General features: G+C 41.6%; 1 protein-coding gene across 2 annotated transcripts in view; it reads right to left on the minus strand.

The window, feature by feature from the left end:
- The window catches only part of LOC106873914 (ESF1 homolog), a 33,090-nt gene continuing 19,927 nt past the window's right edge, over nt 1-13,163 (minus strand). For both annotated transcript variants that reach the window (XM_089360010.1, XM_089360009.1), the window contains exons 13-15: nt 12,288-12,391; nt 9,487-9,651; nt 1-336 (exon numbers count right to left, since the gene is read on the minus strand). In XM_089360010.1, coding sequence (XP_089216136.1) covers nt 16-336; nt 9,487-9,651; nt 12,288-12,391 — 590 coding nt within the window. In that variant the 3' untranslated portion in view covers nt 1-15. The remainder of the gene's footprint in view (nt 337-9,486; nt 9,652-12,287; nt 12,392-13,163) is intronic.

The raw sequence follows: 13,163 nt of genomic DNA on the forward strand, positions 1-13,163 counted from the left end.
TAAATTTTAGGAATATTATTTTATTTTATTTTTTTTAGAACTGTGTAAATTAGACACTTTTGATTTTATTGAACGAACAAGACTGTCTAAAGATTGTTCACCAGTTGAGTGTGAGTTTGTGGCATTCATCTGTGAATAATTTTCAGAAGAGCCTGAAATATCACTGGAATTCTTGCGTTTTGTGGTTGTTTGTGTTCTTTCGTTATAGCGCCGCCGAAGTTTCTCTTCAATCAACTCCTCCATTCCAGCACTCTTCTTATAGTCAGGAGCAGATTTATCAATATTATAGTGACCAGACGTGAAAACTGCATCAAACCGTTTATCATTTACATCAATCTACAAGAAAATAAAAGTGTCTTAGAAATATCAAGCTGTGCCATGTATCTTAATTATAAGTAATTCTATGATAGAATTCATTAAGTTCTTTGTTACAAAAAAGCAGTAATTAGTAAATTTGATTTTCTTTTGCTATACACATCATTCTATGAATATCATAATTAACTAACTTGATAGAGAATAAGGCATTTGGTCAAAGGGTTAATGATATATATATATATATATATGTATGTATGTGTATATATATATATCTCGCTGACGTACTACGACGAAATACCCAAGATGCAGATAAGATAGAGATTTTTATTTATTTACGGCCTCAAACATCTCAATACCTTGCGCTTTCTTGTTTCTCTCCATGAAATTCAATTGAATTCAGTTGTTGTCTTAAATTCATGCTTATTCATTTTCTAAGCTTCCTAAATTCATGCTACGTTATATTCTAATCACCCAGAATTCATTGCTCTTTTAAAAAATTACGATTTATGCATTGTTGTCTCTCAAATATTTAAAATCTACAATTAAGAGCCCTCTCTACTCGCTGGCGGTACCTACCCACCACCACTACCCATTTTCCTTTATTCAAAAATTCTTATCGCTCCTTAAAATTATGGCTTTTAAGTGTTGATTTCTCAGCCCAAGAATTACAGCGTGATGTGCTGCTTGACTGGTCCCCCCTCTCCCTCTTTATATATATATATGATGATGATGATGATGATCTTTCTCCCGCCATGCCTCTGTCTACCCCTCCATCCCCCTTCGTAGTTTTTCCTTTAAGGTCTTCAGGTTCTGGCTATATATAAATGAGAAACCCATTCTAAATTATCTCGCTGACGTACTACGACGAAATACCCAAGATGCAGATAAGATAGAGATTTTTATTTATTTACGGCCTCAAACATCTCAATACCTTGCGCTTTCTTGTTTCTCTCCATGAAATTCAATTGAATTCAGTTGTTGTCTTAAATTCATGCTTATTCATTTTCTAAGCTTCCTAAATTCATGCTACGTTATATTCTAATCACCCAGAATTCATTGCTCTTTTAAAAAATTACGATTTATGCATTGTTGTCTCTCAAATATTTAAAATCTACAATTAAGAGCCCTCTCTACTCGCTGGCGGTACCTACCCACCACCACTACCCATTTTCCTTTATTCAAAAATTCTTATCGCTCCTTAAAATTATGGCTTTTAAGTGTTGATTTCTCAGCCCAAGAATTACAGCGTGATGTGCTGCTTGACTGGTCCCCCCTCTCCCTCTCTCTCTCTCTCTCTCTCTTTATATATATATATGATGATGATGATGATGATCTTTCTCCCGCCATGCCTCTGTCTACCCCTCCATCCCCCTTCGTAGTTTTTCCTTTAAGGTCTTCAGGTTCTGGCTATATATAAATGAGAAACCCATTCTAAATTATCTCGCTGACGTACTACGACGAAATACCCAAGATGCAGATAAGATAGAGATTTTTATTTATTTACGGCCTCAAACATCTCAATACCTTGCGCTTTCTTGTTTCTCTCCATGAAATTCAATTGAATTCAGTTGTTGTCTTAAATTCATGCTTATTCATTTTCTAAGCTTCCTAAATTCATGCTACGTTATATTCTAATCACCCAGAATTCATTGCTCTTTTAAAAAATTACGATTTATGCATTGTTGTCTCTCAAATATTTAAAATCTACAATTAAGAGCCCTCTCTACTCGCTGGCGGTACCTACCCACCACCACTACCCATTTTCCTTTATTCAAAAATTCTTATCGCTCCTTAAAATTATGGCTTTTAAGTGTTGATTTCTCAGCCCAAGAATTACAGCGTGATGTGCTGCTTGACTGGTCCCCCCTCTCCCTCTCTCTCTCTCTCTCTCTCTTTATATATATATATGATGATGATGATGATCTTTCTCCCGCCATGCCTCTGTCTACCCCTCCATCCCCCTTCGTAGTTTTTCCTTTAAGGTCTTCAGGTTCTGGCTATATATAAATGAGAAACCCATTCTAAATTATCTCGCTGACGTACTACGACGAAATACCCAAGATGCAGATAAGATAGAGATTTTTATTTATTTACGGCCTCAAACATCTCAATACCTTGCGCTTTCTTGTTTCTCTCCATGAAATTCAATTGAATTCAGTTGTTGTCTTAAATTCATGCTTATTCATTTTCTAAGCTTCCTAAATTCATGCTACGTTATATTCTAATCACCCAGAATTCATTGCTCCTTTAAAAAATTACGATTTATGCATTGTTGTCTCTCAAATATTTAAAATCTACAATTAAGAGCCCTCTCTACTCGCTGGCGGTACCTACCCACCACCACTACCCATTTTCCTTTATTCAAAAATTCTTATCGCTCCTTAAAATTATGGCTTTTAAGTGTTGATTTCTCAGCCCAAGAATTACAGCGTGATGTGCTGCTTGACTGGTCCCCCCTCTCCCTCTCTCTCTCTTTATATATATATATGATGATGATGATGATGATCTTTCTCCCGCCATGCCTCTGTCTACCCCTCCATCCCCCTTCGTAGTTTTTCCTTTAAGGTCTTCAGGTTCTGGCTATATATAAATGAGAAACCCATTCTAAATTATCTCGCTGACGTACTACGACGAAATACCCAAGATGCAGATAAGATAGAGATTTTTATTTATTTACGGCCTCAAACATCTCAATACCTTGCGCTTTCTTGTTTCTCTCCATGAAATTCAATTGAATTCAGTTGTTGTCTTAAATTCATGCTTATTCATTTTCTAAGCTTCCTAAATTCATGCTACGTTATATTCTAATCACCCAGAATTCATTGCTCTTTTAAAAAATTACGATTTATGCATTGTTGTCTCTCAAATATTTAAAATCTACAATTAAGAGCCCTCTCTACTCGCTGGCGGTACCTACCCACCACCACTACCCATTTTCCTTTATTCAAAAATTCTTATCGCTCCTTAAAATTATGGCTTTTAAGTGTTGATTTCTCAGCCCAAGAATTACAGCGTGATGTGCTGCTTGACTGGTCCCCCCTCTCCCTCTCTCTCTCTCTCTCTCTCTTTATATATATATATGATGATGATGATGATGATCTTTCTCCCGCCATGCCTCTGTCTACCCCTCCATCCCCCTTCGTAGTTTTTCCTTTAAGGTCTTCAGGTTCTGGCTATATATAAATGAGAAACCCATTCTAAATTATCTCGCTGACGTACTACGACGAAATACCCAAGATGCAGATAAGATAGAGATTTTTATTTATTTACGGCCTCAAACATCTCAATACCTTGCGCTTTCTTGTTTCTCTCCATGAAATTCAATTGAATTCAGTTGTTGTCTTAAATTCATGCTTATTCATTTTCTAAGCTTCCTAAATTCATGCTACGTTATATTCTAATCACCCAGAATTCATTGCTCTTTTAAAAAAATTACGATTTATGCATTGTTGTCTCTCAAATATTTAAAATCTACAATTAAGAGCCCTCTCTACTCGCTGGCGGTAACCCGCCCTCCCACCCCCTCCACCGGAAGTTCATTCGTCTGTCATCCCTCTGTCATCCCACCCCCTCCACCGGAAGTTTCATTCCTCTGTCATCCCACCCCCTCCACCGGAAGTTCATTCCTCTGCCATCCCACCCCCTCCACCGGAAGTTCATTCGTCTGTCATCCCTCTGTCATCCCACCCCCTCCACCGGAAGTTTCATTCCTCTGTCATCCCACCCCCTCCACCGGAAGTTCATTCCTCTGCCATCCCACCCCCTCCACCGGAAGTTCATTCCTCTGTCATCCCACCCCCTCCACCGGAAGTTCATTCCTCTGCCATCCCACCCCCTCAACCGGAAGTTCATTCCTCTGTCATCCCACCCCCTCCACCGGAAGTTCATTCCTCTGTCATCCCACCCCCTCCACCGGAAGTTCATTCCTCTGCCATCCCACCCCCTCCACCGGAAGTTCATTCCTCTGTCATCCCACCCCCTCCACCGGAAGTTCATTCCTCTGCCATCCCACCCCTCCACCGGAAGTTCATTCCTCTGTCATCCCACCCCCTCCACCGGAAGTTCATTCCTCTGTCATCCCACCCCCTCCACCGGAAGTTCATTCCTCTGTCATCCCGCCCCCTCCACCGGAAGTTCATCCCTTTGTCATCCTGTCAACCTCGGCTGTCTCCCGGAACCCATCTAGTGGCCTTGGCCATCCTCTCCCCTACCTTTGGGTAGCGCATTAAGGTTGAGAAATGTTTGCAGGTTGTAGGTAATGTTTTGCTTATGAATTCTTCCAATTGCAAGTTTTCTTTTCAGGTACACGACACTGCTTTTCCTCTTCCCAGGCTACAGGCCCACACCCCCAACACCCATACTGTTAGGATTGGCACTCTCAACGTCGGCACGCTGAAAGGTAGATCTGGTGAAATTGTTGAGATGCTTGAACGGAGATGCGTAGATATGTGCTGCATCCAGGAAGTAAGATGGAGAGGAGGTTCTGCAAGGTTCCTCACAGGCAAAGAACACAGGTACAAGATTTTCTGGGCAGGGAACACTGACGGGGTCGGGGGCGTAGGAATACTTCTAGCGGAGAAATGGGTGGATAAGGTAATCGAGGTCGTTAGAGTAAGTGACAGAGTACTTAAGATCAGACTAGTGCTTCATCATAGATTAGCTACTGTCATCTCAGCCTATGCACCTCAACCTGGGCTACCAGATGGTCTGAAAGACCAATTCTATGACACCCTCTTGCAAACTACCTCGTCGACGAGTGACAGGGACCTTCTCTTTGTGGCTGGAGACTTCAACGGTCATGTCGGACGTCGTGCTGGGGGCTTCCATGGCATACATGGAGGCTATGGCTTCGGTTCCCGCAACGAGGAGGGAACCAGACTGCTGGAGTTCTGTGATGCAACCAATCTTATGGTCTGCAATACCAACTTCAGGAAACCTGCCAGTCACCTAGTCACCTACCGCTCCGGCAGACACTCTAGCCAAATCGACTACATCCTCGCCAGAAATAGGGAAAGAGGGCGGCTTATAAATGCCAAAACCTACCCTGGCGAAGAATGTACCCCACAACATAGATTAGTAGTTAGCGACTTTGGGATCAAGGCAAAATGGGTGCCCAGAATTAGACAGGCTTGGAGAAGAAGGGTGTGGAAGCTTAAAGACCCTGCAAACGGACAGAGACTTAGAGACAAGTTACTTGAAGCATTTAACGAAATAGAAGGGGATATAGCATCATACAACATGGAAGACAATTGGAGATTTCTGCGGGACAACCTGTTGAAAGCCACCGACCAGATTTGTGGGTGGTGTAAGGTCCCCTCCCAACCCAGAGTAACGTGGTGGTGGAACAAGGAGGTAGACAGGGCTATTAGACAAAAGAAACAAGCTTGGAAGGACTGGAAGAACGGTGGTAGCAGGGAATTGTACCAATGTGCCAGAAGGGAGGCTAGGCGACAGGTTTATTTAGCCAGAGGGGAAGCAGATAAGGAAAGATTTGCCAATGTTCTGCGCCGTGAGGACCAAAGACTCGAGGTATTTCGGGTTGCAAGACAGTGTAGGAGAGAGAATAGTGATGTTGTAGGAGAGAAATGTGTTCGCATGGATGATGGTACGCTTGCATTAAATGAGGATGCAAAGAAAGAGGTCTGGAGATGCCACTACGATAGATTGCTTAATAAAGAGAATGAATGGGAGAAAGAGAGCCTGCCTTATGTCGACCCAATAGAGGGACCAGCTATCCGAGTTGATAGTACCAGGGTAGATAAAGCAATTAAGAGTATGAAGACCGGGAAAGCCCCCGGCCCATCAGGAATCACTGCAGAGATGCTCAAAATATCTGGCAGTGTTGGCTATAGCCTAGTCACCCGTATTACGAACCAGGTGATACACGAAGGAGTCATACCCTATGACTGGTGTAGCAGCATCATAGTCAACTGCTACAAAGGTAAAGGGGACGCTTTAGATACAAATAATTACAGAGGCATCAAGCTGTTAGATCAGGTTATGAAAGTTACAGAGAGGGTCATAGCCCAACTAATTAGGGAGCGAATCAATTTAGATGAGATGCAGTTTGGGTTCGTGCCAGGTAAAAGCACTACTGATGCCTTATTTCTAGTGAGACAGTTGCAAGAGAAATACCTAGCCAAGGATAAACCTCTGTACCTGGCTTTCGTTGACATGGAGAAAGCCTTTGACAGGGTCCCCCGATCCCTTATCTGGTGGTCAATGAGGAAACTTGGGATAGAAGAATGGCTAGTGAGAGCTGTGCGAGCCATGTACAGAGATGCGGCCAGTAAGGTGAGGGTTGGAAATGAGTACAGCAATGAATTCCGGGTAGAGGTAGGGGTCCACCAAGGTTCCGTCCTCAGCCCCCTATTATTTACCATAGTCCTCCAGGCAATCACAGAGGAGTTCAAGACAGGTTGCCCCTGGGAGCTCCTCTATGCTGATGACCTTGCCCTAATTGCGGAGTCACTATCAGAACTAGAGGAGAAGTTTCAGGTGTGGAAGCAAGGTCTAGAACTGAAGGGCCTTAGAGTCAACCTAGCTAAAACCAAAATCCTAATAAGTAGGAAGGTAGATAAAACACAAACCCCTTCAGGTAGATGGCCCTGCTCAGTATGTAGAAAAGGAGTAGGTAGTAACTCTATAAGATGTACCCGGTGCAAGCTATGGACACATAAGAGGTGCAGCAACATCAAAGGCAGGTTAACTAGCAAGTTAGTTTTTGTTTGTGGCAGATGTTCAGGTGCAATAAAGACTGCAAACAAACAGGAAACAACTTCTATCTCATTCCAGGGTGAAAAACTAGAGGTAGTCGATAGCTTCCGCTATCTGGGCGACCAAGTTAGTAGTGGGGGTGGGTGCGCTGAAAGTGTAGCTGCTAGAATAAGAATAGCCTGGGCAAAGTTTAGAGAGCTCTTACCCCTGCTGGCGACAAAGGGACTCTCACTCAGAGTAAAAGGCAGACTGTATGACGCATGCGTACGAACAACCATGCTACATGGCAGTGAAACATGGGCTGTAACTGCTGAGGACATACGTAAGCTCGCAAGGAATGAAGCCAGTATGCTCCGTTGGATGTGTAATGTCAATGTGAATACCCGTCAGAGTGTAAGTATCTTGAGAGAAAAGCTGAACATTAGAAGCATCAGTTGTGGCGTGCAAGAGAGACGATTGCGCTGGTATGGACATGTGGTGAGAATGGAGGAGGATAGCTGCGTGAAAAAGTGCCACACCCTAACAGTTGAGGGAACCCGTGGAAGAGGTAGGCCCAGGAAGACCTGGGCTGAGGTGGTGAGGCAAGACCTTCGTACATTGGGCCTCACCGAGGCGATGACTACGGACCGAGACCTTTGGAAATGGGCTGTGCGTGAGAAGACCCGGCAAGCCAAGTAAGATCGTTGCCAGTGCCCCTGGACTGGTTCTTGTGCGGGTGGCACATGAGATGCACCATTTTGAGCGTGGCCGTTGCCAGTACCGCCTGACTGGCTCCTGTAGGATTTTCGAGCGAGATCGTTGCCAGTGCCCCTGGACTGGCTTGTGCGGGTGGCACATAAAAGACACCATTTCGAGCGTGGCCGTTTTCGTGCGGGTGACACGTAAAAGCACCCACTACACTCTCTGAGTGGTTGGCGTTAGGAAGGGCATCCAGCTGTAGAAACTCTGCCAAATCAGACTGGAGCCTGGTGTTGCCATCCGGTTTCACCAGTCCTCAGTCAAATCGTCCAACCCATGCTAGCATGGAAAGCGGACGTTAAACGATGATGATGATGATGATGATATATGTATGTATGTGTATATATATATATATATATATATATATATATATATATATGTATGTGTATATATATAAAGGCAGACTGTATGACGCATGTGTACGAACAACCATGCTACATGGCAGTGAAACATGGGCTGTAACTGCTGGGGACATACGTAAGCTCGCAAGGAATGAAGCCAGTATGCTCCGTTGGATGTGTAATGTCAATGTGAATACCCGTCAGAGTGTAAGTATCTTGAGAGAAAAGCTGAACATTAGAAGCATCAGTTGTGGCGTGCAAGAGAGACGATTGCGCTGGTATGGACATGTGGTGAGAATGGAGGAGGATAGCTGCGTGAAAAAGTGCCACACCCTAACAGTTGAGGGAACCCGTGGAAGAGGTAGGCCCAGGAAGACCTGGGCTGAGGTGGTGAGGCAAGACCTTCGTACATTGGGCCTCACCGAGGCGATGACTACGGACCGAGACCTTTGGAAATGGGCTGTGCGTGAGAAGACCCGGCAAGCCAAGTAAGATCGTTGCCAGTGCCCCTGGACTGGTTCTTGTGCGGGTGGCACATGAGATGCACCATTTTGAGCGTGGCCGTTGCCAGTACCGCCTGACTGGCTCCTGTAGGATTTTCGAGCGAGATCGTTGCCAGTGCCCCTGGACTGGCTTGTGCGGGTGGCACATAAAAGACACCATTTCGAGCGTGGCCGTTTTCGTGCGGGTGACACGTAAAAGCACCCACTACACTCTCTGAGTGGTTGGCGTTAGGAAGGGCATCCAGCTGTAGAAACTCTGCCAAATCAGACTGGAGCCTGGTGTTGCCATCCGGTTTCACCAGTCCTCAGTCAAATCGTCCAACCCATGCTAGCATGGAAAGCGGACGTTAAACGATGATGATGATGATGATGATATATATATATATATATATATGTATATATATATATATATATAAGCATTAACACTCTCACCAAATGCCTTATTCTCTGTATAGATAATAATGGTCTACACCCTCTCCAGTACAGCATAACCTAAGAGACTGCTTAATTCTCAATTGGGCAGCTCTTTATAAATAGGCATCCTGCATAAGTGCTACTCAAACAGTTGTGCCAACAGACATAAGGAGTATTTGGTCAGCTTGTAGTGTTGAGTTCAAAGCCCCAGTGGGCCCAAAAATAAACAACTACAAGACAAGGAGGGAACCTCTATGTGGTTGCACAATCTATGAGAAACAGCAGCCAAATATCTCTCAAATCATATCCTTCTGCTTTAAAAAGAAAAGGATAGATTAGATAATGTAGTCATAGATATCTCCAAACCGATGAGATGTTCATGAATGGAATGTCACTGACCAGAAATCTACTCAACCATAGTTGACCAGAAGCTAAAACAACAAGGAAGAAATATTTACCTTGAAATCATCATCTATTTTTGATTTCTGCTGCTTCAGTTTCTTCTTGGACTTTTTCTTTTTGTCTACTTTTCTTCCTTCAATATAGTCTTCAAAATCAAAGTGATGCTTAGTCTTCTTCTCCTCACCATCATTATCATCAGCCATCAGTAAAGCAAGCTCTTCCTGCAACAAGTCAAACATCTCAAGAATTACTCTATAAGCATGCATATTAAAATTACTAAGTTGTTGTTGGCATTCCATCGCTTATGACGTTGAGGGTTCCAGTTGATCCGATCAACGGAACAGCCTGCTCGTGAAATTAACGTGCAAGTGGCTGAGCACTCCACAGGCACGTGCCCTTAACATAGTTCTCGGGGATATTCAGTGTGGCACAGTGTGACAAGGCTGACCTTTTGAATTACAGGCACAACAGAAACAGGAAGTAAGAGTGAGAGAAAGTTGTAGTGAAAGAGTACAGCAGGGTTCGCCACCATCCTCTGCCAGAGTCTCGTGGAGCTTTAGGTGTTTTTGCTCAATAAACACTCACAACGCCCGGTCTGGGAATCGAAACTGCGATCCTATGACCGCGTGTCCACTACCCTAACCACTGGGCCATTGCGCCTCCAAAATTACTAAGTAAATCATTATTATTATTATTATTAGGGTGGTGAGCTGACAGAATTGTTAGTGCACTGGGACAAAATGCTTAGTGGCATTTCTTCTGGCTTTACATTTTGAGTTCAAATTCGACCAAGGTCAGCCTTGCTTTCCATCCTTTCAGGGTCAATAAAATAAGTACCAGTTGAAAACTGGGGTCGATGTAATCAACTTACACTCTCCCCTAAATTTGAAATCATTATCATTATTTTGCCATGGTTGGCTTTGCCTTTCATCATTTCGAGGTCAATAAAATAAGTACCAGCTGAGCACTGGGGTTGATGTAATTGACTAGTGCCTTACTCCCAAAGTTCAGGCCTTGTGTCTATAGTAAAAAGAATTATTATTATTATGGTGTTGAGCTGGCAGAATCGTAAGTGCATTGGAGAAAATGTTTAGCGCTATTTCTCCCAGCTCTTTACATTCTGAGTTCAAGTACTGGAGTTAATGGAATCAAACATCATCTATTAAAATTGTTGGCCATATGCCAAAATTTGAAACCATTATTATTATTAGTCTCAAACTTTTCGTCTGGTTTATAAAATCTTTGTGTTTTATCTCTCCAAACAACCAGAGGAACCCAATAATAGTCAAAACATTAGTTGACTTCTGATTTGGTCTGTTGCAGTTACAGAAAGAGATGCCATATTTGGTGTCCTCCCCAACCGTCTCACCTTGGTGTCTTTGGTTAAGTAAGAACCCATCCCAGAATTAAGGCTTCTCCACTTATTCCCTGCAGACTCCAAGACATTAAAAAGTGTTTCGTTACTACATAACTTCAAGATACAGATAAAAACCAACCCAGTAATGATTAGTTTTCACTGAGGAATTCATTTTTGTTAATTGATACACCATTTTGAGCGTGGCCGTTGCCAGTACCGCCTGACTGGCCTTCGTGCCGGTGGCACGTAAAAGCACCTACTACACTCTCTGAGTGGTTGGCGTTAGGAAGGGCATCCAGCTGTAGAAACTCTGCCAAATCAGATTGGAGCCTGGTCCTCAGTCAAATCGTCTAACCCATGCTAGCATGGAAAGCGGATGTTAAACGATGATGATGAAATAGAAGTGAGAAAGAAGTTGTGAAAGGAGCAAATGAAAAACAAAATAAGGATTGGGAGTGGTAGTGTGGTGGTGGTGGTGATACAATGCTAAAACTTGTTAAATAAGGAAAATACAAATTGCAGATTAGAAAAGAAATATATTCATATATGTTTTGAAAGCTTAAATAGCTTAAGACCTTAAAGAGAATACTTGATGTTCTCTGTAGGTCCTATATATATATATATATATATATATATATATATATATATATATGTAGATATAGAAATTGGTGTCATGTTTGTAGCTACCTTTGCACTACATATTTCTTGAGTTTCCTTCTAGAGGGCAGGATGGAAGTGTTCTAAAATTGCAATTGCTATGTGTGTGGTTTAAGTTTTAACTTTTACACAATTTTTCATTCTAATTGGCTACAATTTTTCAAAGTTGTTGGTAATGGAGTATGACTATTTTGTTTGTTAGTTTATATACTTGTGGTTGCATTTCTAATTACATTCTCATTCATGCTTGTTATATCCATGTAATTAGATAAAGACTCTTTATTACTGTTTCTTTGTTTCTTTAAAAAAGAAAAAAAAAAAAACTTTAATGAAAACAAAAATTATTTTCAGCAGATTCTGAATCCCTGATGTTCAAAATTTAGTTGACCAAAAATAAAATTTTAAATTTCTTTTTGTAAGATTACTCAACACTCCATCAGAAAGCATGAGGTAATAAAGGAGAAACTATATGATTAATTGACCAGCTAGAAATAGCAACCAATAAGCCATCAAAATGACATTACACGATTGAAATACTTAGAACTGTATTTATTTTCCGATTTTAAAAGAATTTATAAATATTTGGGGTATTTTTCAGTAAATTTCATATCCATTAAGTGTTTGATCAATCATTTTACCAAATTGATTTTTTTGTTATAAATACGTTTTTTTTTTTGCAAGGAAATGTCATACAACCAATATACTTTTCATTAAAATACATTTAAACAAAAATAGGTTTTCAATGACTGTACCTAATGCCAAGTCAACAAAGAAAACACAAAACAACAGACTATGAAATAAAATCTTCAGATAAACCATTCTAGAACTTTGGAATCAACCCACCTTCTCTTGTTTTTTAAGCTTGATTTCTTGTTCCGTCAGGTTTTCAGTACTATCTTCAGCAAGTTTCTTCTTTTTCTTCTCCTTTTTCTTTTGAGTTTTAGATTCTGAAAGTATATAATTAAACAATAAATGAGTAATTAATGTTAAACTTTGTAGTTAATTCTTTTAATCCTTTTCAAGCATCTCCCCAAGTTATAGATGTGTGTGTGTGTGTGTGTGTGTGTGTGTGTGTGTAAGGCATCTAAGAGTCCATCAGTCAGGGAAAAATGCATTCATATATCTGTCAGCAGAGTGGGTATATTAATTGAAGTGTACAGTATTATATATCGATTATGACCAATCTTACCAATTGGTTTTGCACTAGAGGTTCAATGGGGTGTTAGGTAACAGTCCATTTATGTAACCCTGCACTCCTCAGGGGTAGCTATTATGGAATGAAATAGTCACCATATATCATTCCACAATGGCTACCTCTGAAGGGTGTAGGGTTACATAACCAAACTGTTACCTGACACTCTGTTGAAGCCCTAGTGCAAAACCAATCAGTAAGAGCAGCAGTTATGGATATACAATACTGTACACTTTGATTAATATAGATGTCTTGGCTATAGCCTAGTCCACTGTATAGTTAACCAGGTGATACATAAAGGGGTCATACTCAATGACTGGTGTAGCAGCACCATAGTCAACTGCTACAAAGGTAAAGGTGACACTTTAGATACAAATAATTAGAGAGTTATCAAGTGGTTGGAAAGGGCATCCAGCTGTAGAAACTCTGCCAGATCAAATTGGAGCCTAGTGCAGACATCTGGTTTGCCAGTCCTCAGTCAAATCGTTCAACCCATGCCAGCATGGAAAACAGACGATGTGTGTGTG

Source organism: Octopus bimaculoides, chromosome 11, assembly GCF_046866305.1.
Source record: "Octopus bimaculoides isolate indiv1 chromosome 11, ASM4686630v1, whole genome shotgun sequence".
NCBI lineage: Eukaryota > Metazoa > Mollusca > Cephalopoda > Octopoda > Octopodidae > Octopus > Octopus bimaculoides.